The following is a 27,274-nucleotide window of genomic DNA, read 5'->3' as shown; positions in this document are numbered from 1 at the left end:
TGAGATTGACTTGATAATACTCGACTGTAGTCTGAACCATACTTAACAGTCTGAATGTGTACTTGACCAGTACTTAACCATTTTATACTAGTCTGAACCGTACTGGACCTAGTCTGAACCGTACTCGACCTAGTCTGAACTGTACTCGACCTAGTCTGAAACGTACTGGACCTAGTCTGAACCATACTCGACCAAGTCTTAACCATACTCGACCTAGTCTGAACCATACTCGACCAAGTCTTAACCAACCTAGACCTATTCTTTGTATCTATCAACTGAATTTTATCAGATATCATATTTTGGCCAGAAATTACCTTTTAATTGTAATCAACAAAAGACACAAATTTGAAATTTGAACAACAAATTGAAATTAAAAATGTATTCAATACAGTATTGAAATTAAAATTTCACAATAATCAATCATAATATGACATCAACACAATATTAATCCACACTTACGTAAAAATATATATCAACTTTAAAAATATAAATAAAACAAGTTGATCACATAATCTAAAAAAATAAAATTGTGACTAACAAATGACTAATATTTTCAATATTTATTCAAAATTTTATGAATACTTCGAAAGTATTTTATGGTAACTGGACTCATCTAACTTATATAAATACGTACTCAAAAACGGACATAAACTGAAAATATTTCCTTGAGGTTTGGTTAAGTAGGATGTTACTTTTATGATCAACTTATGATAGCAAATTGATATTTTATCTTTTGATCTGTGTTTCCGTCCGTTCTACTGTTCTGCAAACGTTTTACAATATATATACCAAATAAGAGTCTGACCCGGATTAAGTGGTTTACTGAACATGGAAATATGATCTTGAATGTGATGGGCACAATTATATTGGCCACACATTCTTGTTGCAAATTTATACACGTGCATGTATATGTTTTTAACGTCTGGTCAGAGAAGAGAAGTTTAATCAAATGCATCTTGTAGAGAGAATGCCAAGATTTTCTTTACCACCTTCTAAATATCTTCCCCAAAACAAATTTAATAAAAAGAAAATGATTTTTTAAGGAGGACAGAAAAGAAGTATATTGGGTAAGATAGGTATGGAATACTGTTACGGCCAGAAATTACCTTTAAATTGTATCCAATAAAAGACACAAATCAATACTAAAATTTAACAATATTTATTATACAAAAGTTTACAAGAAGTATTACACAAATTTTACTATCAACTTAACTGTCAAAATATGAGTCCAATCTTTTATCTTTATCTGTATCCGGATATCTTTCGGAATCCAATCTGAATATTACAGTCACAATCCAGTAGGATGTTGTTTGTAGAATAAAAGTGTCAATGCTATGAATATTAATGTCTATCGATGTCTAAGTCCAAGTGCAAGAGTAAGAGTTTAACCTAAGTGTCTGTATATATATAGTTGTCATGGAAGATTCTAGAACAGTCTATAATGGAACATCCTAGAAAGTTACAACAGAAGTTTCTTGTAAAATGTAGAAAAAGAGGGACGAAAGATACCAAAGGGACAGTCAAACTCATAAATCTAAAACTGACAACGCCATGGCTAAAAATGAAAAAGACAAACAGAAAAACAGAAAAACCATAGAACACATGACACAACATAGAAAACTAAAGAATAAACAACACGAACCACACAAAAACTAGGGGTGATCTCAGGTGCTCCGGAAGGGTAAGCAGATCCTGCTCCACATGTGGCACCCGTCGTGTTGCTTATGTGATTACAAATCCGGTAAATAGTCTAATTCGGTAGGTCACATTCATGAAAGTGAAGGGGATTGTAGTTACGACGTAAGGAACATATTCGATATCATTTGTGAAACGGTTATTCCATAACGGTCAACCAACTCGTGATGGCGTCCGTAAAATTTACGAAGGGATGATTTCAACTTCACCATTTGGAACTCTTAGTTTAATAGCTTCCTTGTGCAGTAACCCTCTTTCAAGAAAATCATGATAGGAAATACAAGCACGGGAATATCGTATCAATTGGGAGATATATACCCCGTATGCAGGTGCTGCTGGAATGTTCCTACTTAGAAATGGAAAGTTCACAATTGGAAAGCTGAAATCATCCCTTTTGTCGTAAAGTTTTGTTTTCAACCGACCCTCATTGTCAATTTCTAGATGTAAGTCAAGATATGAAGCCGACTTAACTGTATCTGTAGTATCCTTTATCTCCAATTCGATGGGATAGATGCGTTCCACATAGTCACCAAATTTTGAATTGTTTAGTGAAAGAACGTCATCTATATAGAACGTCATCTATATATAGAAGTTTATATAACGCATCTTTTATTATGATCATTCTGGAAAGTTTCAATCATTCTGTAATTGTTCCAGTGATTTCTAAACTGCACAGTTCTAAGATTATTCTGTACAAAGTAAAATCACAAACATACTTAACTTAGAGGAAAATCAATTCGGAACGTCCATAATCAGATGGCAAAATCAAATAACAAAACGTATCAAAAACGAATGGACAACTATCAGGCCACAAAACACAAATCAGGCCAATATAAATAAATACAACAATTACAATATCATAACAATACATGTGTTTATACATGATTAAATGTCAACTACAATAGGACGGGAATCTAGAAAAAAACTTGATAAATAGAATGCCAGATTTCTATCATTTTTTGTCATTATAAAATTATTTTATATGGACGCAATTTCCAGCGTGTGATTTTGAAAGTTCTGGATTACTTTGTTTAAACTTGTGCATATATACATGTATATATAATCAAACGCAATGATTGGTTGGCAATAACCAGTCCAATTAGGGCTGTACGTCGAGTTACATATGTATGTCATTTTACAGGAATAGAACATTTTGTATTTTCCAAGAATCAGGAGGAAATCGTAAAGATAATAATACTTCAAGTACATCGATGACAAAATTTGGTATATACACGATTTGGTCCATCCTAAATACTTAATGATAATATACAACTTGAGATAGCTGACGGCTAGTATAATATATAATATGATGAAATTGTTCGAAGCTCAAAGCGTGTAAACGAAACACAAGTAACACATAGAGGAGCAAACTAGAAGAAAGATTCAATGTTAGACATACTTAGCATCGTGGTGCAGTGAAATTAATCGATTACGTACTAAGCATCGTGGTGTAGTGAAATTAATCGATTCAATATTAGACATACTTAGCATCGTGGTGTAGTGAAATTAATCGATTCAATAACAAGGTAGTACAATTGATAATCTAAACATATTTTCATCATTTTTCAGGAGTAGAAAGCATAAACGTTCAAACTTTCATTGAAAATTATAAGACATCGCTCAACGTTCGGCAAAACATATCATTCTAATTATTTATTTTTAATTATTTCTTATTACCTTACTATTTAATTGAAATTGTCTCATCTACGACTAAGGTCTTAAAATTTGAGGCAAATGACAGCTAGTACGGTAACGATGTCACACGCAAACGGAGCGCATTATAAAAAAGTGTCAATGTTAGTCATGCTAAGCATAGTGGTGCAGTAAAGTTTATTGATTCAATATCAAGGTAGTAAACTTTGTAAACTAAATATATTTTCATAACTTTTTCAGGAGTTTGAGCATGCACATTCAAAGTTGTAATTCTATTTTTATTTTATTTTCGTATGTAAAAGTAAAGATAATTAATCATATAATTCATTTATAAGATTTTAGTTTGAAGTAAATATATGATTAATTTGTTTAACAGTTTGATTTAGAAGATATACCGACATAGCTACAATTGATTATCGAATTACTAAATACAATTCTATATTATTTTTCTTGTTATTGATATCAAATACATCAAATAATATAATAACAAACCTGATCTTGAATGATATCAAATTTTTAGAAATTTATCTGTGACGTCACTTTTGTGGCATTGATTCAGTCGAGTGACAGACAGGAGACAGGTCGTTGTTCTGCTGTGCTGTCCTACGTTTTATGTGTTCGTTTCTAATTCTGTGTTTAGTTTATTTGTGTATTTCTCTAGCTGTCCTGAATGTTCTTCATTTATTTGTACTGTTCTTGTCATGTATTCCTATCATGTTATGTTGTCAGTTAAGTGTTATATTTATTATTGCAATAAAAGCGCAATGTTTGGAAAGCCACAAAACCAGGTTCAACCAACCATGTTTTCTTACAATGTCTTGTACCAACTCAGGAAAATGGCAGAAGTTATCTCACAGTTCTTTTCTGTGTTTGTTGCATTCTCGTTTGTTTTTTGTTCACTTCAGTTTTTATGTTGTTTCGTTTTATTCCCCTCTTATATTTGATGGGTTTCCCTCGGTTTGAGTTTGTAACCCGGATTTGTTTTCTCTCAATCGATTTATGACTTTCAAACAGTGGTATACTACTGTTGCCTTTATCAAGGACATCGTTAAACGTTAAATATTCTTATTTTATTATATAAGAACAATTCTAATTTATGTGAATAAAACAAAGACTTAACAGAAATTTATATTATTTATATCCTTTTTTTTTTCTTTTACTATTTAGTATTCTACATTCACCTTTTATTGTTCACCTTTTTTTAATTGAAATTGTCTCGGCTACGACTTATGTCTTATAATTTGAGACAAATGAATGCTAGTACTGCAACAGTGCACGACATGATTTAAAATGAAAGTAACACTAAGTTAATTGGGTACGTCCAAAGGTAATAACTGTGTTACAGACAATCTTAAGGGCATACGATACAGTTACAGGGACGGAAATGACGTTGCTAACGTAAAATGTTATTTTCGCGAAGTCAATCTGTGAAAAACCGGGAAAAGATGCATTTTTCAACTGATTCTTATCATTCAAAACGATTTAATTTGAAAATGAGTGCGTGGACCCCTATTTTTTAAAACAACATTTTCTTTCATTTTGCAGGGAGATTATGTGAACCACATTTTATAAAACTGTAAATAGTGCATTTTTTTAACTTTTGATAAATATATAGCAAAAAAATACGTTTTTTTCTCAATTCATGATCCTTTGAAAAATTTGAGTTATTTCTGAATACAAAAATGCATAAGTTTTTATGATACTTATAAAATACAGAAATTACAAATTATTTTACAAAAAACAATTTTTGTTTATCTTTTAAAACAAAAAAGTTATTGCTTTCTATCAAAAAGGAAAATACGACCACAAATCTGAATTTTGAGCAAATATACAAAATTTCGACCTCATTTAACTCGAAAAGTAGAAGGAAGGTATTTTTTTTATTACATATTTGATTTAATCAGGCAAAAATTAGCCTAAGTGGGACTTTTCATCGAACTCTAAATACGGGATCAAAACTGTATCGTATGCCCCTAAAGACGTCCAACACACATCTGCAATAGAGGAAAAGATCGTTTGCACTTTTCTGAAAAGTTTTAAAGAAGGATAAAAGTGATAGATTATTTCGATCAATCAGTGTGAAGAATTTGAAACAGATATAAAGACAATATTATTATTTTTATATTCAACATAAAGTTTAATACCTGTTTGAATAAAAATTATACTCACTTCAATATTCCAATCCTTAATTAAACGTATTTTAGTGTCTTTTTAAAATATTTATTTTATGGCAAAGTATACATGAATGGGCGACATTTCGTATTTTCTGAACTTTTGTATTCTAAACAGATGTTTAAAATAAAAGTTAAAATGCATATTTTCCGCATTTTCTATACATTCATTTGAATACATATCTCTTTTAAAGGTACAATTGGGTATATCAATTTTGTCGAATTTCAAATGCAGTTTTACGACCTCTAAATGCTTCCAAACTTCACAAATAGTACACGATGGTCTTGCAGTATAGATTCTTGGTAATGACGTTGTTTTACATCATAATTTAAAGTAATATTAAGTAATAATGATCTTTTTATTTGGCTTTGTCTATTTCTTGTCTCTGCTATTAATCCAATTTAGTCCGTGGTTTCTTGGTTTCAGCAAAAGTTACATGTTTGTAGGTTTTTAAATTCGTGGATTTTAATTTTCTCAGAAAAAATTCGAGTAACGAATTTTAAGACTTCAGAAACGAATATTTGTTTTATTTATCATATTTTGTTTATTGTTGGACATTGTAAAACAAGGCTGTGGCATTTTCTCTCACTTGTTTATCTTTCGTCATAAACAAAATTCACGTAATATTTTTATCAAACTACATGTAATAGGTTTTTCGAAATAAGCTGATTCATCTACATGTATGCTAACAAATGATTTTGATTGAAGGAAACTATATTTAGTTGTTGCACACGTGTAATCAGAAGTTATTACATCTATTAACTCGAGATAGAATGATAAACAGATTAACTTTCTAGTAATGTGTTAATTGGACCATAAAAATGGTAAACAAGTCACTTAAAGAAAACAATTACATATAAGAAAATTCTACAAATGTATTTGAATTGTGGAATTATTTTATGAAATCCCAAAATGATTTTTTTTCGTATGAGAATTATGAAGAATTGAACACTTTATTATCGCTTATCATCACCGGAAAGCTGACTGTCATCTGTCGAAACTCATTTCTTATTACAATTTAAAGGTTAACAGCAGTTCATTTTAGATGTTATCAAGGATTGAATGGGTAAAATCCGGTCTGAAGTTTTATAAACAAAATGTATATTTAGTACATTTAGTGCATTGACTTATATGACAATACGACACAATACAATACAATACAATTAAGTATGTTTTATTTATAAAAGCTGTGGTCATATTCACATGTGATACAAGACGAACCGTATCCATCTATTGAAACCTACATGGGGATCTTTCCATGTTTAGAATTGGACAACAGGTTTTATATTTCGTTGGACACGTAAATTCCACGAAAACCACTAAAACTGGTACCCAATGAATAAAAGTTATTTCACAGTATTCTTTTGGCATGGCTCGTAATTGTAGATCTCATCATTGTTTTATTATTCCATGGTATTTGTTTTGAATCCTTGCATTTCATTTTCGCTGATGTGGTTTGTCTAAAAAGTGCACATATGCCAATTTGATTTTTTTTTGTTGACATAATTGTTTGTTTTTATAGTATTCAAGATTCTAAAACTATTAGATACATGCAACATTAGTATACCGCTGTTCAAAATTCATAAATCGATTGAGAAAAAAACAAATCCGGGTTACAAGCAAAATTGCGGGCATTTTGAGTGTGATTGGAAGTACATGTATGTAAAATGTGTGTAGGAAATCACCCTTTTTTCAAGATCCGTTATTTCATAGTTTTAAATTAATCTCAATTATATTTCCTTTTTTCTGTATACTTCGAACAGACATATACTAAAATCATTATATGATATATGACCGCCGTTGATAGTAAATAATAAATACACATTATGAATGGTAATTGTATGTTCAGAGTATAACAGAAAAAAAGAAAATAATTGTTCTACCCAAAAGTACCTTGGAAAATTGTGTGTTATTTTAAAAGCTTTAACTAGCAATAAAACCAGGTTTCAACTTCCACTTTCTACATAAAAAATGCCTGTAACAAGTCAGGAATAATATAATTGTTTTCAAGTCGTTTGGTGCGTTTGAACAGTCGATTTTGCCATTTGATGTTTCCATTTAGAAGCTCGGTATTTTGTTTTCAAACCGAAAGAATGGAAAACAACTTCAATATTCCTGACTTGATACTCGATTTAAAAGACATGAACATCGGTAAACTACAGTAGCCTCAATTTACTTCAATATTGTACATTGATTTTATTTTACATGATGATTACTTGAGAATGACATTGTGAAAGATGAATGTCATATCTATTAATTATACTTGCATTGCTACTGCTCACTTTCTCTGGAACCTCTTTTGATCCCCTTTTTTTTTGTATACTGGGTTATCTAACTTAATTTTTGCTGATATTCTGTCTGTCAGCTGATAAATTAAGTAAGTAATACAAACTAAGGCATCATGGGCCTTTGGTTAAATTGACTACTCTTTTTATCCTCTTTAAAAGTTTTTTTGTCGATTTACTATTTGAAAAATAGTATACTTCAGTAGCCTTTCTGCTAGCACTAAGTTATTTGACTGTGTAACGAGTTGTTACGATTGTTAAATAATAATAATAAACTTATGTTGTGTGTCTGTCTGTCTTTCTGTTTTATAACTGTGTTGATTTAATTTATTTTGAAGTAAACGTTGGTCTACGAACTGCACATATTGTAAACATGTTCCAGCGTAAAGTCAAATATACTGTGTTATATGATGTAGCCAATATAATAATGATATAACATCTCCCGCCAGAAATGAATATTGATGCATAGGGTGTGCATTTTCTTTATATATTTAGAACTGCTGAAATAGAATGCTTTCTTACTGGTCAAAACCTTAATGATTAAAGACCAATCCTGAAGTATTCCAATTGCACATGTGTGGATTATATTGAAGTAAATGGGGTACAAGTGTGAAAATCGTTATCTATTTAATTATGACACATTTATTTTGTCATGAAAATGTAGTTTTAAATAAATTTAGCTCCTACATGGGTTCCCCTATATATTTGATGTTCACACATGTTATTCTTCAAAAGAGTGTCTCAGATTTCCAAACACAACAATACAACAAATTGTATACCCAATTAGATTTAGTGATCTCATATGAATTGAGGTTGCAAACTTCATTGAAGGTTTATTAGAGAATGAAATACAATAGGAAAAATCTGATACACTCTTTTGGGGGTCAACCTCTGTTACCGGTATACAAAAATCTATAAAATATTTTGGGATGCTATGAATAACAAAAAAACAAGCTTATTTCATGCAAGTGTGGAGATCACAATATAGCAACTTATTACATAATAATTAATTAATTATGTAATAATCATGTCATAATGAAACTATTACATTTTAAAGATTAATCTTTTTTCCTTCTGTTGGTACCTTATTTGTGAAATTTAAAGATGGATGAAAGATATTTCATCAGTTTTAAGTTGTCTGATTGGGGGCGTAAACATCTTTGTATTGTGGTACCTTAAAACATAAACGATATGCATCATACCTTAACAGAGTAAACCAAGCCATCAGGTCACTAAAAGTTTTTTCACTTATATTTTGGCGTAAAGTATGTGAGCTTGTTCATCACAGGTTACAAGTATTTTATATTTTGAAGTATTCAAGATTACGATGTCTGTGTATTATTCACAAACATGGTTTATTTCAGATGTCATTTGAAGATTTTATCAAGGGAGCAAGTGATGTCTGTTATCGACCGTTCACCTGGTCTGAACCGTTTGATGATTCTGATGCAGAAGATGATGAAGACGAAGAAGAGCTTACCGGAAAAGAATATTCTAGAATGCTAACGTATTTAGGGGAAGTGGAGACCGAAAAATCACATTCAAATTCCTCTCCTTATTTTGAAGTATTTCTGAATAACCTTCCAAAACAGTTTCAAGACATTTGTCACGATTTGAGGAATGCTCGACTGTGCAGCCAAGGTACGAGTATCAAATCATAAAAACGTATCCAACAAATTATTCGTTCTGATTAAAGTTTTTCCTAAAATGATTTAATAGCATATTCAAACAACATAATGATAATTTTTTCGCTAGATAACATTACTGATAATGTTCGAATTTAATTATTTAGATATAAATAATTGTGGTACCATTGAATTATTAAAAAAAACAAATTTCTATGATTTGTAACTGGTACATATTTTTTTCATAATTTCAGAACCACATATTATTAATATTACTCAATTTCAGTTTTATTTATTGGACATTTATCAAACTATTTACACAAAAAAATGCTTTTTACAATATTTAATACAAAGGTTTTTTTATTTTTATATTTTAGGGCTAAAGGTTATTGAACCTCAACAATTTTATCGCCATTCATCGGAAATCTATCGATACCTCCTCACGGAATGTGCATCGGAGAATTATGTTAAAGCAATTAGAACAGTTTTTAAAGTCTTAGATGATTCTACTAAAATATCGCCTGTGTATACAAATATTAGCAGTGGTAGTAAAGCTGAGGGTTTGCATGTTCCTGGTGGGGATTATGACTTAATGACAGTTCTGGAACAAATACAAGTAAAGCATGCTTGTTCTTTTATTAAGGAAGACTATCCCGTTCTGTTGTTTGATAATGGTTATTCATATCCCGGTTTTACACATCTAAAAATTGGGCAAAACCGATTTTCGAAGGAACTTTTTAATACTTGGGGAGAAAATACGTTTTATGGACCTCTTATTTCAAACACTAGGTTTAAGAATTATTTTCTGTCGCGATATCGTGATAGTGACTGTAAGATTCATGGTCCATGTATTTCCGATTCAAGAGATACAATTGACCATCTATTTTGCTTCCGGGCTATGTTATGGCCAGATGTTGCAGACTCGTGGTTGACCAGAAATAGAATCTCATCAATGTGGCCAACAACTGATGTTATATTGAACTCTGTCAGCCAAGGAATCTTGCTAGTACCAATTGGCAGCAAATTCGGTTCAACTGAAGACTGTTCATTTGAATGGCGAATATCATTCTCATTACAAGAAAGAGATTTAATTCATTCATTCAATCACACACAAGTTTTGTGCTACACAGCGTTTAAGTACATGAAAAGGGACCTGCTGTCAGAATCAGGATTATGCTCTTACTTTATCAAGACAACTGTATTTTGGTTGTGCGAAGAATTTGATAACAATATGTGGATACCAAAACATTTTGTACAGTGCCTTCATGCAATACAGCGTCGTCTTATTTATTGGATTAGATACGGATATTGTCCTCATTACTTTATAACAGAAAACAACCTATTCGAGGGACTGCGTCCGGAAGAAAGGACACAAATAGAAGTTAAATTGCTAAATATTTTTCAATTGCTATGCCAATATATTTTCTCCAAAAAATTTAATTTACACTTCCCAGGTCATAAAGATTTTAAAGAACTTAACACTTTGTTTCTTGACAATAGTAAAGCTATTTTCAAATTACAACTAATCCGGACGAGTTTGTGTTGGTGCACTTTGAAACAGAGTAGAGGTATAGTGCACAAAGTTTTATTCAGACTTCTAAATAACAAATTACCGTATTATACTAAAGGGTTGTATATGATAGCGTTTTGCTATGGAAATCAAGTTTACCCACAAAATCAACATACGGTGTTTAATAAAGAAAACAAAAGGATGTACTCAAGTTACAGGCAGTGTAAGGCTCATTTTCTCATTGGAACTAAAGTCGACGCCATCGCGGGCTGGTTATTACTTGCTTCATATTTTTATAAAATCGGCAATCCTTTATACACCCTAAAGATTACAGAGATGATTCTTACGAAACCTAGAGAAGATAAAATGTTAATTGCTGATGGTTTTTACGAAGCCGTTATGATGGAATATTTAGAAGAAGTGGCTGCAACTAAATGGAATCATAACCTGTCATTCCTGAACTGCACGAAAAGTTATTGTGTCGACCTGTTTTATAATATACCATGGTCAACACTGAATCTTGAAGAACTATTACCAGATGTTTATTTAACAGTTAGCACTATTCCGCCAGTTATATATGCACATGTTCTACGTTTTGTGTGTTATAATGCAAATGGCAACATCTCTTTAAGAGACAGAGAAATATGCGACATAATTAAAACATGCCGCAATAATTGTTTCCTGGGAGACTGGAGGGGGAGGGTAACTGTATATGCAATACTAGCCAAGATATATAAAACAATCGACGATGATAAATCTGCGAATTATTGGAAATCGCATTTGTTCCGATACTTCTTTAATCACCCTAAACATTATTTCAAGAAGATTCCGTAGATGAAACACATCAATCAATTTGAAAGAATACGCTCAAAAGAAAACTTTGTACCTTTTAAAATGGCTTTGATCCTTTACATAGAGTATAACCTTATTGTGTAGTTAAAATATTTATATAATGGCGTACAATGTAAAGATTTCGATAGAGTATACGTAATATCGCGAATTCTGACTATAAAAAAAGTTCAAAATGTGTATCGTTTCATTGATTATCAATATACCATATATACAAATAATATTTGTCTAATGTAAAACAATTGCCAAATATAAATTCAATGTTTCGACATCATTTTTTTTAATCTAGACACATAAGTTGTGATCATGCATGCTCTAACTTCATTTATAAATTTGAAAATGAAGACGTGATAACGTGATTAAAAGTGTAAAAACCTGTGTCGAATCCAGTCGTCCGCGTTTTGTTCCCGATGAATTAAAACCAGGAAGACGCGAACAGGTTAAATATTATCAAAGGTTCTCTGTATCTTAGACGTATCCACATTGCATAAGAACCCTTGTTGAAGGGGTGTATTTGTTTTGAAGTGATTTGGAATTGCCAAATTATTTTCATCCCGGAAATATATTTTATTGTTATTTAATGATCGTTTGGAACATGAATTAAATATATTCAAATAGATATACAAAGATGGTGTATGGGTATGATTCCCTATCAGACATCTCTCCATCCACGTAACAACTTTTAAAAGTAAACAATTATAGGTCAATGTACAGCTTTAACACAGAGCTTTGACTCACACCGAACAGCAAGCTATATAGGGTCTCAAAAGTTACTAGTGTAAAACTATTCAAACGGGAAAACCAGTTAACGGTATAATCTACATAAAAAGCGAGAAACTGTACATTAAGAAAAAAACAACCTATGCATACTTCGGTAGAAACTATCTAGAGATGACGCAATGTCATCGGGTAATCTTTGAGAAGCAAGCGTGTTGAATGTTCCGAAACCCTGTTGACACTTGGAACTTACGGAAACACAAAATGCCCAAATATTTGAATAAAACATAGCTATTTTTATCAATGGTTATATTATACATTTTTCGTGGACTTCACGAGCATAGCAACAGACATAAACATGCACGAATATGGAATAAGATTGAGAATGGAAAACGGGAATGTGTCAAAGAGACAACAAACCGCCTATAGAGCAAAAAGCAACCCAAGGCCACCAAAGGGTCTTCAACATATATAGCAAACCCCTCAACAAAAATGTGCTATTTCAGTAAAAATGTCAAATATAGTATTGCGGAAACAGAAATTAAGGCTGTGGTGCATTTTACCAGGGATGTTGTGCACATTGGAACGGGCTTGAAAAATAAAAATATGCAGTGGTATTGAAGAGTTACACGATGGCAAACAACCGATATCTAACAGTTTTCTCTGCTTTCAAAATCTTTCTGTTTGAACCCGTCGACCTGGAACTTATCAATTATTGGTAATATTAATTATTTAGAAAACAAAGGGCCTGAAATGGAGTAATTTTTTTATCAACAGCATTGTCCTATATAAGTTATAAATAAAGTTGAATTCTTTGATTCGACGTTTTTACGTCCAGTCGGCTAACACATTGGGAACTGTACCTACGCCTTATTTTAAGTCTAGATTTTAAGCATTCGTATTATCATTTTATAAAGTCGTGCTGATAAAAATATTACAATAGGAAACAATTGGACAATGATGAATTTAGTAATGTCAACCTTGTGATTATGACCAGTGTATAATTAAAGCGAATTTGTAATACACCGTTTGGTAGTGCGCATGACAGATGCGAAACGTACTGATAAGGTAATAGGTAACATATGACATATAATGACATGACTAAAAGGAAATCGCATCGTATAATTCCGGAACTTATCAAATTGTTTGAAACAGTAATCGATATAAAAGGGTAAAATTTTCAGTATACTCTATCAAGTATATATACCCTGCGCATCTGGTGCAAGAAAATTGGTACCGTTAATTTTATTACTACCACTGGGTCGATGCCTCTGCTGGTGGACTATGAGTCCCCGAGGGTATCACCAGCCCAGTAGCCAGTACTTCGGTACTGGCATGAAAATAGGGATTGTTTTGTATTATTAAAATTTGCTGTTACAAAATGATAGAAATTATTATAAATTAAGGAATGTATCTCCCTCATGCAAAGCTCTGATTCCTTCCGCAGATTTGGCTATACTTTTTGGACCTTTTGAATTATAGCTCTTCATCTTTTATATAAGTTTTGAATTTCAAAAATTTTGGCCACGAGCATCACTGAACAGACATGTATTGTCGAAATGCGCATCTGGTGCAAGAAAATTGGTACCGATAATTTTATTATATAAGTTTGACTTCGGTTATGCGTTTATTAGGTGAACAAAAAAAAACGGGCTTTAGATTTAACAGTATAGATATACAACTATCAATAGATATAGGAAGATGTGGTGTGAGTGCCAATGAGACAACTCTCCATACAAATAACAATTTAAAAAGTAAACCATTATAGGTTAAAGTACGGCCTTCAACACCGAGCCTTGGCTCACACCGAACAACAAGCTATAAAGGGCCCCAAAATTACTAGTGTAAAACCATTCAAACGGGAAAACCAACGGTCTAATCTATATAAACAAAACGAGAAACGAGAAACACGTATATATTACATAAACAAACGACAACTACTGTACATCAGATTCCTGACTTAGGACAGGTGCAAACATTTTCAAGTACGTATTTCATTCAGGCAACACAAGATGTCATATATATGCAATTCATATATCAGTCGTTTTCTAATTTAAAGTTAAGAGATGAATAAAACACAATAAAAAATTTTCATTGGCATACAATTTTCTTTAAGCATTTTAAGGTTGACACTCTGAATGTCCACCAATTTGCATACTGCTTGCATGGATTACAGGTTGCAGTTATATAGCTACAGTTGATCCTTTGCAATATAGTTCAGGCGCACATGCACAATGCCTATTCATTTTAGCTATGCCGCTCCAATATTCACCCTAAGGTTGATACTTTTCATACCATCCACCTAAAACAATGTTTATCGTTTATTGTTTTGTTCTCCCTCTTTAGTCATATTAGGGCCATTTAGTATAGCTGACCAATCTATACTTATGAATTTAACGTATTGGTTTTGTTCTATGATGTAACGTGTTGTTTTCTCCACATTTTTTCATGTTTGGGCCTATAAAGTACAGCTGACTAATCAATGGATTTTACTCAATGCCGAAGGCTGTACGCTAATATATATGTGTCTACTTCACCTTATTTGGTTTTAATTGATAATTATTTCATTTGCAATCATTATACATGCTACAATATATACTTATTTATCTAATCAAAGTACTTTTTAAGTTTTTTTTTCTTTTTTTTTAATATTATAGATATTCTCGCCAAAAACCCGTAGTAAATAATTCCTGAAGTCTGGAATCCCTCTTGATCAAATTTTAGAATTTAAATCCTGAAAATAACTCTAAAAGGACCGAAACAAACCACATAAAAACTGTCTAGAATAAACTTTTTCTTTGCAAACGAGGTCCATGCACAATATGTTTGTACTAAAAGTAGGTTACAACTTCGAATTAAAAAATATCAAAAGGAAAATGCAATATCCGACATACAGACAACACAAATAATCTAACACATTTGACTGAATTACATCAAAGTCAATTGTAAACAAACTTCAGGAAGTATTAATTCAATCAAACAAAGGAATGAATTATCCGGTTGTTAAAAGGAATGTTGTTAGATCTTACATGAATTTTCATATACAATTTTGTGTACACAGTTACTACATATGTTAATAAATTACCTCAATGGACATGAGGAATGCTAACCGTATTATTCCTTTGTTACACTTTATTTTTCTCTCTCTCTCTCTCTCTTCATACCCCAGTTCACTTGCTAATGTCATCATTGTTCATCATTCTTTTTTATACTAAGGATGTTGAATCCAGGATTAGATTAACTTTATAGCTGAAAAAACAATTCGGTATTTTCGGTTAGCAACGTTCTTTAACTTCGTACTTTATTTGGCCTTAACTTTTTTCATTTTAGTGTCACTGACAAGTCTTTAGTAGACGCGCGTCTATGTACAATTTTAATCCTGGTATCTATTATGAGTTAAAAAAAAAAACGTTTGTGTTTAAATTGAACCACTAACAACAGTTCCTTTCAAGAAAAACATGTGCCTTTACAAAACGTTACCTTGTTGAGCCATTACAGGAATAGGGACATAAGTCTGTCTTTTACTCATTACCATCAACCCTTCATGATAGTAACAACATTCATTTGTTCCACATTCAGTGTCGTGTTTACATTGAACCTAAATATAAAATTAAATGATATATGATAATTTTCCCACAAAACAGAGAGACTACTAGTATATCGGTGTTATCTTCAACGAGACAACACATTTATCTATCAATATAATACAACAATAAAAGAGGATACTTTTTCTTGTGTTTTTCTTTTTTTTTAATGGTTTATATTTTGCTAGCTTCTGATGGTAGCCCTTGGCAATTTTGTTAAAAATACAAAAATTTACCTAAGCAGACCTTTAGTTTATATTGGTCGTGATTAATTTTTTTTGCTGAAGTAAGATTGACAAGCCAATAGAAATTCGAAATTAATATCAGAATTATAAAAGCTCTGTCCACAAAGACGTCTTCATATATATTTGGGAAATTGTCCTGTAAATTGCAAAAGCAATTGCAATTAAACTTTAAGGTGAGTTTGATAGACAAACCATGAATCCTAACTGGAAAAAAATCCCAAATTATATTTACAAATGTAAAAACTGGTCACGTATTTAAACTTAAATACTAAGGTGATTTTGACAGACTAACCATATATCATATTTGAGAAAATTTCCCAAAAACTATTTAACAACTGGTCAGTTAATAAAATAAAGGTGTTAAAAACTGTAATCATGTGCTTAGGCTTTTCTTTGAGAAGTGAGTACATCTGTCGCATGTAATGGAAAGTTTCTACCTTATCAATTGTAAGAAGAGATATAACAACCAACGAAAAAACGAACGAGTTTGAATTGTTTTACAAATGTCATTGCAGGGCCTTTTGTAGCTGGCTATGCGACATGGGCTTATTCACTGTTGACGACCGTAAAGTGATCTATTGGCTATCTTTTTATACCTATTTTAAGAAAGGATAATCGTATTGATGACTTCGTTATGATGTTAAGTGTTGACTGCGATTTGATGAAGAATTCTGTTACGTATATTTATAAAAAAGAAGATGTGGTATGATTGCCAATGAGACAACTATCCACAAAAGACCAAAATAATACAGACATTAATAACTATAGGTCACCGTACGGCCTTCAACAATGAGCAAAGCTCATACCGCATAGACTGCTATAAAAGGCCCCGATAAGACAATGTAAAACAATTCAAACGAGAAAACTAACGGTCTTATTTATATAGCATGGTATTATCTATATATACACCAGACGTCGAATTTAACGTTTCCATTTTGAAGGGATGTGGTTGTGTATTTCAAAATCCTGAAAAAACAAACTGACTCCTCTTTCCTACATTGTCTTCACTAAATTACCTGTATTTGTATACACCTTCCAAAGATTAACTGTTGATAATTTAGTGGCTGTACTTTCCGCCAGTACATTATATTTCGCAATATTAGAATTGTGGTTAAGGATAGAGCATTCGTCACTTCAAATATAAATGTATAGATTAGGTCATTATCCTTATCAATTTGACAACTAAACAACATAAATACTCCAGAAAAATTAATGTCTAGATAGGAATATATTCGCCAAACAACAAACAACAATGTGGAAAGAATTTATTGTATTGTCAGTTAGTGTTGTTACTTTAACATTGTCATTAAAGGTAAATGAAAATAGTTATAGTTTGATCCAAAGCATCAGATGTTATTTTCGGATCTGCTTTATATACCTTAAAACAATCTTAAATGTTCCTTTACAATTTTACACAGATATGTTTTATTAATGGAACTTCCCTTTTTTATTTTTTTGTTTTAAATTCTGGCGAAGCACATTTTCATATTTACTTTTCAATAGCTAAAATTTTTATGCATAAAATATTTTCCACCAGACATTAAGCAAACATTAATAAATTTCAAAACAACTATTTGTTTTGTTATAGCGAAGAAGTTATCAAGAGAAAATAAAAAGTACATTTAAATTATATATTGTGTATAAGATCTTCAACAATAGAACATCTTAGGAATTATTTTGTCCTCGCGACTAAAAATCGTGCTAGGTGAGCATATTTATTTCACCTCCAGTCACTCGTCAATATTATCGGGTATAAACAGTTTATCTACCGAACAGTCTATCTGCCGAAACAGTTCATAGGTTGCATTTCTGTAAATACCTACAATGCAATTTCCCATAGGAACTCCTTTAACGGTTAAAACTGTACCACTTTTACTATGGAGTTTTGAAAACAATATATCCTAAAATGGAAAGTTCATATGTACTACTATTTTTTTGAAAGGTCAAAATATAGGGCATATTTTCAACGTTTATATGCTCCGTACTTCTGAAATTTTAAACTTACACTAAATTTCTTTACTACCCCTACCTTGGCTTTATGGTTCCCCCAGATTTCAATTTGACCTAAAACCTAAAAGGTTGAACTTCAGTTTTTATCATGAAGATCGGTTGTTAAAGATGCACATGTAATTCTAAATTGGACTAGGGTATAAAACAATATGTTTATTCCCTGTTCCTTGGATTTATTCAAACCGGAAGTAAACCCTTTTCAAAGCGGGACGTCCATTTGGCCACACTGGGTGTATTTGCTCAGAAAGGGGACATTAAATTTCATTTCGTTTAAAGAGAATGACTTGCTCTTTGCACGTTAAAACACTTGTAACAAATCTTTGAGAGGTCCGTATGTGGCCTGTTAAATACCTTTTCCTATCCAAAAAGTGGAATCCCAAAAATACTGAACTCCGAGGAAATTTCAACATGGAACTTCCCTAATCAAATGGCAAAATCAAAAGCGCAAACACGCCAAATGAATGGATACATGTAACAGCGTTTAACTTTCATACTTCTGACTAGGTACAAGCATTTTCTGATGTAGAAAATTTTTGATTGAGCCTGCTTTTATAGCTAGCTAAACCTCTCAACCGGAATCCAAATGAAGTTAATGTTAGCTTTAGGTCAGCATACGGCCTTCGGCATTGAATAAAATACATACGTATAAACTAGTCAGCTATATACTATATAGACCCCAACAAGACACAATACAGAGAAACTCAACTTATTATTGACAAAACAATAAACGAAAAACTTTGTTTTAGGTGGATGGTGTAAAAGGTAAAAGCCGCATGGTGTACCCTGTAGCAGCATTGTTAAACGTAATGGACATTGTGAATGTACTTCTGTAGTAGAATGCAAATGGATTCCACACCCACTTTTATCTATCATAACGCGTCATGAAGACCATCATGCAAGAAGTGTACCATTTGGTGGCCATTATGAATGTCAACCCAAAGTTAAATAAAAAAGATAATATGCAATAAAAATTACGTTTTATTGTGTTTTATACACCCCCAAGTTTTAATTTTAAAATGGCATTGTCAAATGTCTGATATATATTGAATATACAACATGTATCATATATGACATCATTTGTTGGTTGTATGAAATAAATTGTTTATGGTTGTATAAATTATATTTGTCGTCCATAAGTAACATATGAAAATATAGAAATAAAACTTTTTAGATAGAAGTTGTAATTTGAAATACTTCAGTTTTTCATTAAGTTATTTATTTTAACCATCCATTTTTCATAACAGAAAAGATTGATTATGTTGAAAAACGTATAAAAATGATGTATTTAGAAGGTGTCAGCATTTTATACATAACCAATTTCTTGAACGCCAACAAAAGTATTTCAGCAGATATTTATTTAATTATGATATATAACTGTTAAAGATGATTGGTGAACTTGATAAAATTGCAACCTTTTATCACTTTTTGATAGAAAAATAGTATATATTGGGGGTAAAATTATTTTAAAGGAATAAAGAATGTTTAAAACATATTATCCACAACACTACAAAGGTTCAAGAAAATCAATAAAATAGGGTAACAAGAAATACGATGAGTTGAAAACATAACATGCATAAAAAACACCATAGCAATTTATTATGAATCCCTTACAATAAAAAAGGGTGTAATTTTATAATCAAGTAAATTATACCTTAAACAGCTGAACAAATTAAACATAGTAATCTAACACGATACACAAAGTTTCAAGAAATGCCATCATGTAATAAGGGAGCATATTACAGCACATTGAATCAACTATAGAAATATAGAAAACAAAGTCCAAGGAGTCTATTGTAGAATTTATGCAAACGGGAATTCCTCAGACCATATTCACATATCATAGTGTTCATTTTAAGAGAATTCATATTTTTGCGTGCAGTAACAGCAAATTTCACCATTAATTTTGACAAACATGAACTTTCACATTTCTATCTAATTAGAATGATTGTTTTGATAAGCATGCATTTTTGTTATACTAACACCTATTCCTCGAATGCCAACATAGATTCACAGGTAAATTTTCGGTAGATCAAAGGATGTTGGCATTCAAGGAATAAACCATTTAGAAAGGAATAGGTTCGATAAGGGCCGAATTTGGCCTCAAAGTTTAGGTTCATCTGAAGAAATATTTAAGACACTTTTTAACCATTTAAGGGACGGTTCATTTAGTTTATGTGAAAGATTTAACCTGATTTAGTCATTACAGACACTCTAATTCAAGATTTATCATGCAAAATCTATCAAATATGCCATAATATAAAATTGAGAATGGAAATGGGGAATGTGTTAAAGAGACAACAACCCGACCATAGAGCAGACAATATGTCACTTTTCAGATGTTTTTTGTCAAAAAATGAAAGTGGCCGTATCCGTGTTCATTCTCACCTTTTATATATGTTATGTATTATCATCAAATACAATTTACATTTAAATATTTGGAATGCACACGAATGCAGCCACTTCAATTTCAGGTGGAAACTGTCTAGAAATTATCCAAACTGCAAACAATTCAAAGATTTTAGCCACGGTATTTCAGCATGACTTTAAAATGGTAGTTGCCGACAAATGTGCATTGTATTGCAAACAACAGCTCATAATTTTGTAACAGAAGTATTGTTCTTTAATAGCTAAATTTACATTTTAACAATTTTGTAAAACTGCTATATTTTTGGGCCAAACAGGGGTCTTATTGGGCCTTCCTCCTTTAAAAAATGTGAATTTGGAATAAAAGTAACGTTGTCAATTTTACTGCACGAGATGCGCATTTTGACAATTAATGTCTTTTCAGTGATGCTGGCTTGAATATTTTAACATCCAACAAACCCTTATGCAAACTTTTACAAGTTGAATATTTACATTGAACGAATGACATAAGATTTTTAACTCAGAGAGAAATATTAGAAATGAATTAAACAAACATAGATAGAATACAAGGAGTACAAAAAAAACAACCAATTGAATAACTTACTAGACACAAATATGATTTAGGCTGATCCATTTCTCAAAATATATATTATGTATTATGTGTCATTATGAGTGTGTATTCTGCCAATAGTCATCATTGGGAACCTCTGCTCGCGTAATAGGCAGACAACACATAAGATTCTACAAAGGAGGAATGAAAAAAGCTAGGATCATCGTCTTACTTCAAATTCGTATTGCATTATTGAAAGCAATCTAATTGTTGAAGGCCGTACGGTGACCTATAGTTGTTAATGTCTGTCATTTTGGTCATTTGTGGATAGTTGTCTCATTGGCAATCATAACTCATCTTCTTTTTTATATAATGAGAATGTAGACCTGTGATTTCATTATCCAGTTCGTAAGAGGGTTTTTTTTTTTTTAGAAATAAGAGTTTGATATTATAATTAGATCGTTTTTTGATTTGGTTTTAATTCTCTTACCTTTATAATATTTGAGAATATGGAAAATGGTAAGGAAAATTATGAATTAATTTGCTTGTTAATTTGGTTTGTTTCCAAACGTATTAATATTTGAAGAGAAGAACGTTGATCTAGTCTTATGTACAATATATCAACGGAGATAAAACCTAAATAAAGTAAATTTGTTGTTGTAGCTAGTCATGTATATACAATTTATTTGTGTGTTCAATCAAAAGCAGCTAAATGTCAAAAACTATATACAAATACCGATATCTTTGTTGTACTGAAATTTAGACAGGCTTTGTACATGTTGTATCTACAGATATAAATACAGTATAGATAAAGTCGCAGTTCTCTTTGATTTGACGAGTTTACGAAGTAGACATGTGGAGAGATATATTAATGGTGTTAGTTATTTCTTGTCAAGTTGTAACCGCTTCTAAAGTAAGTAATAGGTAAAAAATTGAAAACAACACGTTGAATTATTTCTTGCGTCCGAAGCGCTTTTCTGGATTTACATAAAATGCATGGTATCGAAATTTAAAAAAAATGTGTATATGAGGCATTCTTAAAAAATATCAATACACACCTTTATGTATTTGTTTCCCGCGATAGGTTTTCTTATACTTTGACACAATTAAGACTTTACTAAAAAAAATATTAAAAAGGATAGGTCACAATGCTATTTTTCAAGTTATGAGTCGCTGAAAATTGCCTAAATTTGCTTAGAATTATCATGAAAAAACATTTTTGAGCGCAAAAAAAGAAATCTCTGACACAGAATTTTCAAATTAATTGTAAGAAGATAGGTTAAATAATATGTTTTGAGAAACTAAAAAAAAAATGGTGTCACCGATATTGTTTTCTTGCTACAAGTAAAAATTTTAAAGATGTCCTATCATTCCAGTATATTTTTTACTAAAAGAGTGATTCCCCTTTAAAGAGGGACGAAAGATACCAGAGGGACAGTCAAACTCATAGATCGAAAATAAACTGACAACGCCATGGCTAAAAATAAAAAAAGACATACAAATGGCTTAGTTGAAAAAAAAATGATTCTAAAACACAAATATTGGTATTTGTTGGAATATTTTGATTACTGCAATATATCAGAAATGTTTCTTCATATAAATAAACAGTCAACCAATAAAATTGCACATCTGTATAAAAATTTGAAGAGTTGGGCAAATAACTAGACTGATTGAGTACTGCGATAGTAAAATCAAATATGGTGGTATACAATGAATCTTCTTTAAACGCTTAATTATCATTTTATCAATTAGTTCAATACATTACAAGGGCCATCATAGGTTGGTGGACTATTATGGAATTTCTTTCTCAGATGGCCTAGTATATGTTCTAACTGTTGTATCTGATCTCCCGTTTTACTGCGATTTACGACGATTGTGAAGTTACCGAATTTGTGTAATCAATAGCTTTGTATTACTGTGAGCAACACAATCGGTTCGAAATAACGCTTCGAAGTATCTTGAGATTTTTGGTGTGGATCCTGATGTCCAGTTTTAAGCTTTTTAAGTTTTGATTCTCTCTGTTAGTATCTTCCGCCTGATTGTTTAATCACTTTTTTTTAAATCTTGTTAAAGTCACACGTATTTGTTTTATCGACTTGTCAAAATTTTTTGAATGTGCTTCTTTCGTTTTGTTAATACTAAGTAAATACCACCATCCATCAAATTATGAAATGATTCTGTAACAATTGATTAAAAAAGACCATTTGAGAGAGAGAAAAAATGTGGCGCCTATTATACAGCATAAATTAAGCTATGGACAAATTTGTCAAACGACATGCTTTAAGTTGCCACAAATTTAAGTAACGTGTGAATTTTGATAAAAAAAATAGTTATCAAAACCAAATTAAAGAATTTTTTTTTAATTACAGCAAGAATTTTTATTCTGGAAACTCGTCAAAGATTTGTGGCCTTATAATTTGTTACGCTATACGCTCGTTTAGACTTCATGAGACTCCTCAGTGACGCTCAAATCAAAACATTTTGAAAGCCAAAGGAAATACGAAAAATGATAGAATATATTATGTTATAGGTTGAGTGTAGACATGATTCACAGTGTGGTTCAGATGAATGTTGTTACTACTACGAGGGACCAGTGGTGCCTAGTAAGAAAAGGCAGGTTAATGTTTTACCTGCGACACAATATTTCATCACTCGAGGTTAGTTTTAACCGTTACCCCTAAATCTATGGCATTTGCTTTTTTACAATTAATTTTTTAGAGAACCTCACGAAAAAAATTATTCATCAGGGTTCCATGAAACCCAATGTATCTCCTACTTTGCTGTTAGTCGCAGGCTCAACAAAAATGGGGGAAAATATTATTAAAAATTTCATTTCCAAGTTTGGTAGAAATCCAGGATAGTTCAATTATTACAATTCTAAAAACTTTAACCACATTTTGAATGTTAACAGTTAGAAATACTAAGTCTACTAGTATTTATAAGTGAAATAAGGAGAAACATTTTTACTTCTGGATGTTATTTTATGATTTATAAACAAGCCTCTATCCAAATTTGGTGGAAATCCAGGATAGTTTCAGAAAGTTATTAAAATTTCAAAATCTTTAACCACAGAGTGAATATAAGTGGACGCCGAAGCCGCCGACAACAAAACATGATCACTATGTCTCGTTGTTGCGACAAAAGTCGCAGGCTCGACAAAAACTTATTAGTAATTGAAAATATTTGGTTTCACATCTCGAGCCTTATCTGATGTATAAAGTGTCTGTTCATGACTTGTCGTTGTAGCTTTCTATATTTTTTGGTCTCAAACATCACTGAATAAGAAGTATACATTACTTCATGTTTATAGAAAAATCACTTATCGCGGTCATTGCAAACACCAGAAAAGACTCTTCAAAGTATATGCAAATTCAATAGTAATGTTCTTAACGACATAGGACTTTTATGCGTTTAAATTTCTAAGTTATATGTGTTAAACAAATGTATTCATCTCACGCAATGTTTTCAGTATTGTCCCTTTTAAAAAAAACTCATGATGTCTTAAATCAAGGCCCGGGGAAGTGATGTCTTGAAGGGGATTATTTAGGTTCATGACGCTCTATCTTTAATAGTCAAACTTTTTACGTTTTTATTTGATTCTCGATTTGAATAGTCTTAAATAGTAATTTGATTTGTTTTGGGCTCGTCCGATCCCATGTATACATATATGAAAACGAAAATGGAAAATTATCTTATAAGGATAGCTTAACAAAAAATACCAAAACATTATGTTATGCTTATATTTTTTTCAGCAATTCCATAATACAAATTCTTTTTAAAATTAGGCTACCACGGATACTCTTTCATCTTATTCTTCTCTTTTTTCAGGTGGATGGTGCGAAAGTTACAAGAAAAAAGGTGAATACTGCGATGATTATAGCAAGGCTTATGGTCACTGTGAATGCGGAGCCGGATTGGAGTGCACTACAATATATCTAGCTGGGAATAATTGGCCACCGCCAACAACATTCTTTCACATGTATTCTAAATGCCTACCAAAACCTTCAACATAAGAATAAATAATAGCAAAATTTCCGTAATCATTGACCAGATTTTTCTCAATATTATGTTTCTTGTATTAACCTTCTATCTATTGTTTTTGTATCTTTCTGGTTGTCCAATCTGCTAGCTTTGTGCGTACCAAGTTAGTACAGTTGGTAAAACGTCAGTTTTGAAAGATTCGACTAGATTTTACTTCATACTACGACCTAAAATTATCTTAAAAAAAGAGAATCCGAAATTAAATAAATTTTATGATAAAACAATGACTTTCAATTAACTTGAATGAAATCTCCATATCTATGAAGAAAAATTCCAGCCGCATAACTCAACATACGTAGTGTATTGGTGGTCGTTAGTTTTTAACCTGCGACTGATATGTAAGGAATTACACTTTTCTATAGGATTTTACTCCAGGTTGTCTTACTTGCGAATAAGTTTGATATTTCTACATTTAGAGTTAGCGGACGATCTCATAAAATTATGCGGTATATATTGGGAGGAAATCACCAGGTGAATCTTGGATCAACAATGCCAAATGCCTCAGAGTTCTTTGTTGTACGAAGAGTTGTTTTTCTTTAAATTATATATATATATCCTTGTTTATATGGTATTCCAACGTGTGTGCTCCTGATCAAGATTCCCTTGTAAAACTATTTCTACTAGAATGAAAAAAAAGCAAAGGTACCTAAACTTAATGTCTTCTTTTTTTAAATTTCAATGAATACTATCATTTTTTGTCGGACCGTTTGAAACACAAGCTGCTATAAAATAATGTTGTAGTCAAATCTTTCTGTCATTGTTGATGGCTATAAACCAAATCTACGATGCCACTTGTCCTGAAAACCATGTTTCTGAGTTTGGTAGACTAATATGTTCTTTTGACTGTGGTGCACTTCTTCTGCAGACATTTTCCTATGTAGGAAATGGTAGATTAAACATGGTTTTATTGGTAGGTAAACATCACACTTGTTTGACAGTCGCATAACATTCCATTATTTTAAGTATAATGTTTGAGCAAAACTAACAGAAATACAAGGTAAAATTGTCAGAAATTGGGATACAACAGTTAACAACTTGAATGTGTTTTAATCGTAAACACTATAAAAACAAGTGGTTCTGTATAAGAACCTTTAAAATGTAAAAAGTTAACGACGACGACGACGGATGCCAAGTGGTGAGAATTTGAGCTAAACAAAATGACTAAATAGTAAAGGTTAAAAATGAACAAAGACAAATAAAACACTACAACACGTAATAAAGATAACAACATCTGTACATAAAATCTATATTTCAAGACCATCAGGTATTATTTATAAAGTTGATACAGTATATTTATTAACAAGTTCATAATCTTCCGATGAACTTTTTAAAGAAAAAAGGACGAGACCCTTTTGAATCAAACCTTGTTCATCAAATCTCTGCTCAGACAGTGTTTTTAAGTCTGAATAGCAGTTTCAAGTTCTTGAATTTCGAATGAGTTGAGATATGTATATTCCATATGCAAGTGAAGTTTGTTTATAGCTAATAAGGTGGGAGAAAATAATTACAAAATAAAAAATTTTACATTTGTCATTTAGATGACCGCTTATTTCATATTCAAAGAATCATCTTAAAATAAGGCGGATGAAGCCTTTGTTCTAAGGGATATTTTAATGGAACCCAATAAAAAAAAATGAATTGTTAGCGAAAAGAATATCATTAATATACCGAATGTGAAACAAATTTCTCTGGCTTTTTTATCTTCTTGTTTTGACAAGTGTCTGAAGGAACTCCATATCGTACAAAATAGATAGAGGTCGACAAGGAATCTATTAAAAAATCTGGGTCGTCTTTCCAAGGTGCATGTTTGTCCGGTTACCTCGTCGAAACATAACTTAAATTGTCATATGCTACATTTACATCATCAAATTCTAAATATTTTCAATCTTTTAAAAACATTGATTTGTGAAAATTCTTTAAACTTCTGTATATCTTCTTTTTTGATAAAGTGGTATTTCACAATTTAACTGAACA

General features: G+C 31.4%; 1 protein-coding gene and 2 long non-coding RNA genes across 4 annotated transcripts; 2 read left to right on the top strand and 1 right to left on the bottom strand.

Moving 5' to 3' along the window:
- Window positions 1-2,916: 2,916 nt before the first annotated feature.
- LOC143045378 (uncharacterized) lies at window positions 2,917-12,058 on the top strand. Its single transcript, XR_012968943.1, has 3 exons — window positions 2,917-3,221; window positions 9,170-9,446; window positions 9,808-12,058. It is a non-coding gene; the product is annotated as an uncharacterized LOC143045378 (long non-coding RNA).
- A 2,160-nt stretch (window positions 12,059-14,218) lies between these two features.
- LOC143046986 (uncharacterized) lies at window positions 14,219-16,106 on the bottom strand. The gene is made up of 3 exons (XR_012969344.1): window positions 15,987-16,106; window positions 15,592-15,755; window positions 14,219-14,808 (listed from the first exon to the last, which is right to left on the bottom strand). It is a non-coding gene; the product is annotated as an uncharacterized LOC143046986 (long non-coding RNA).
- Window positions 16,107-17,538: 1,432 nt separating this feature from the next.
- Window positions 17,539-25,294, top strand: LOC143046985 (uncharacterized). Of its 2 annotated transcripts, none has more exons than XM_076220005.1 (3): window positions 17,539-17,647; window positions 23,790-23,916; window positions 25,088-25,294. In XM_076220005.1, exons 1-3 carry the CDS (start codon window positions 17,588-17,590, stop codon window positions 25,270-25,272), a joined length of 372 nt encoding a protein of 123 aa, XP_076076120.1. In that variant the 5' UTR covers window positions 17,539-17,587; the 3' UTR covers window positions 25,273-25,294. The 2 variants fall into 2 exon arrangements, with proteins under 2 accessions (XP_076076120.1, XP_076076119.1); XM_076220004.1 differs by lacking the exon at window positions 17,539-17,647 and adding an exon at window positions 22,045-22,172.
- Window positions 25,295-27,274: the final 1,980 nt, after the last annotated feature.

This window comes from Mytilus galloprovincialis, chromosome 9, assembly GCF_965363235.1.
Source record: "Mytilus galloprovincialis chromosome 9, xbMytGall1.hap1.1, whole genome shotgun sequence".
NCBI lineage: Eukaryota > Metazoa > Mollusca > Bivalvia > Mytilida > Mytilidae > Mytilus > Mytilus galloprovincialis.
This window is presented reverse-complemented; position numbering and strand designations above follow the sequence as displayed.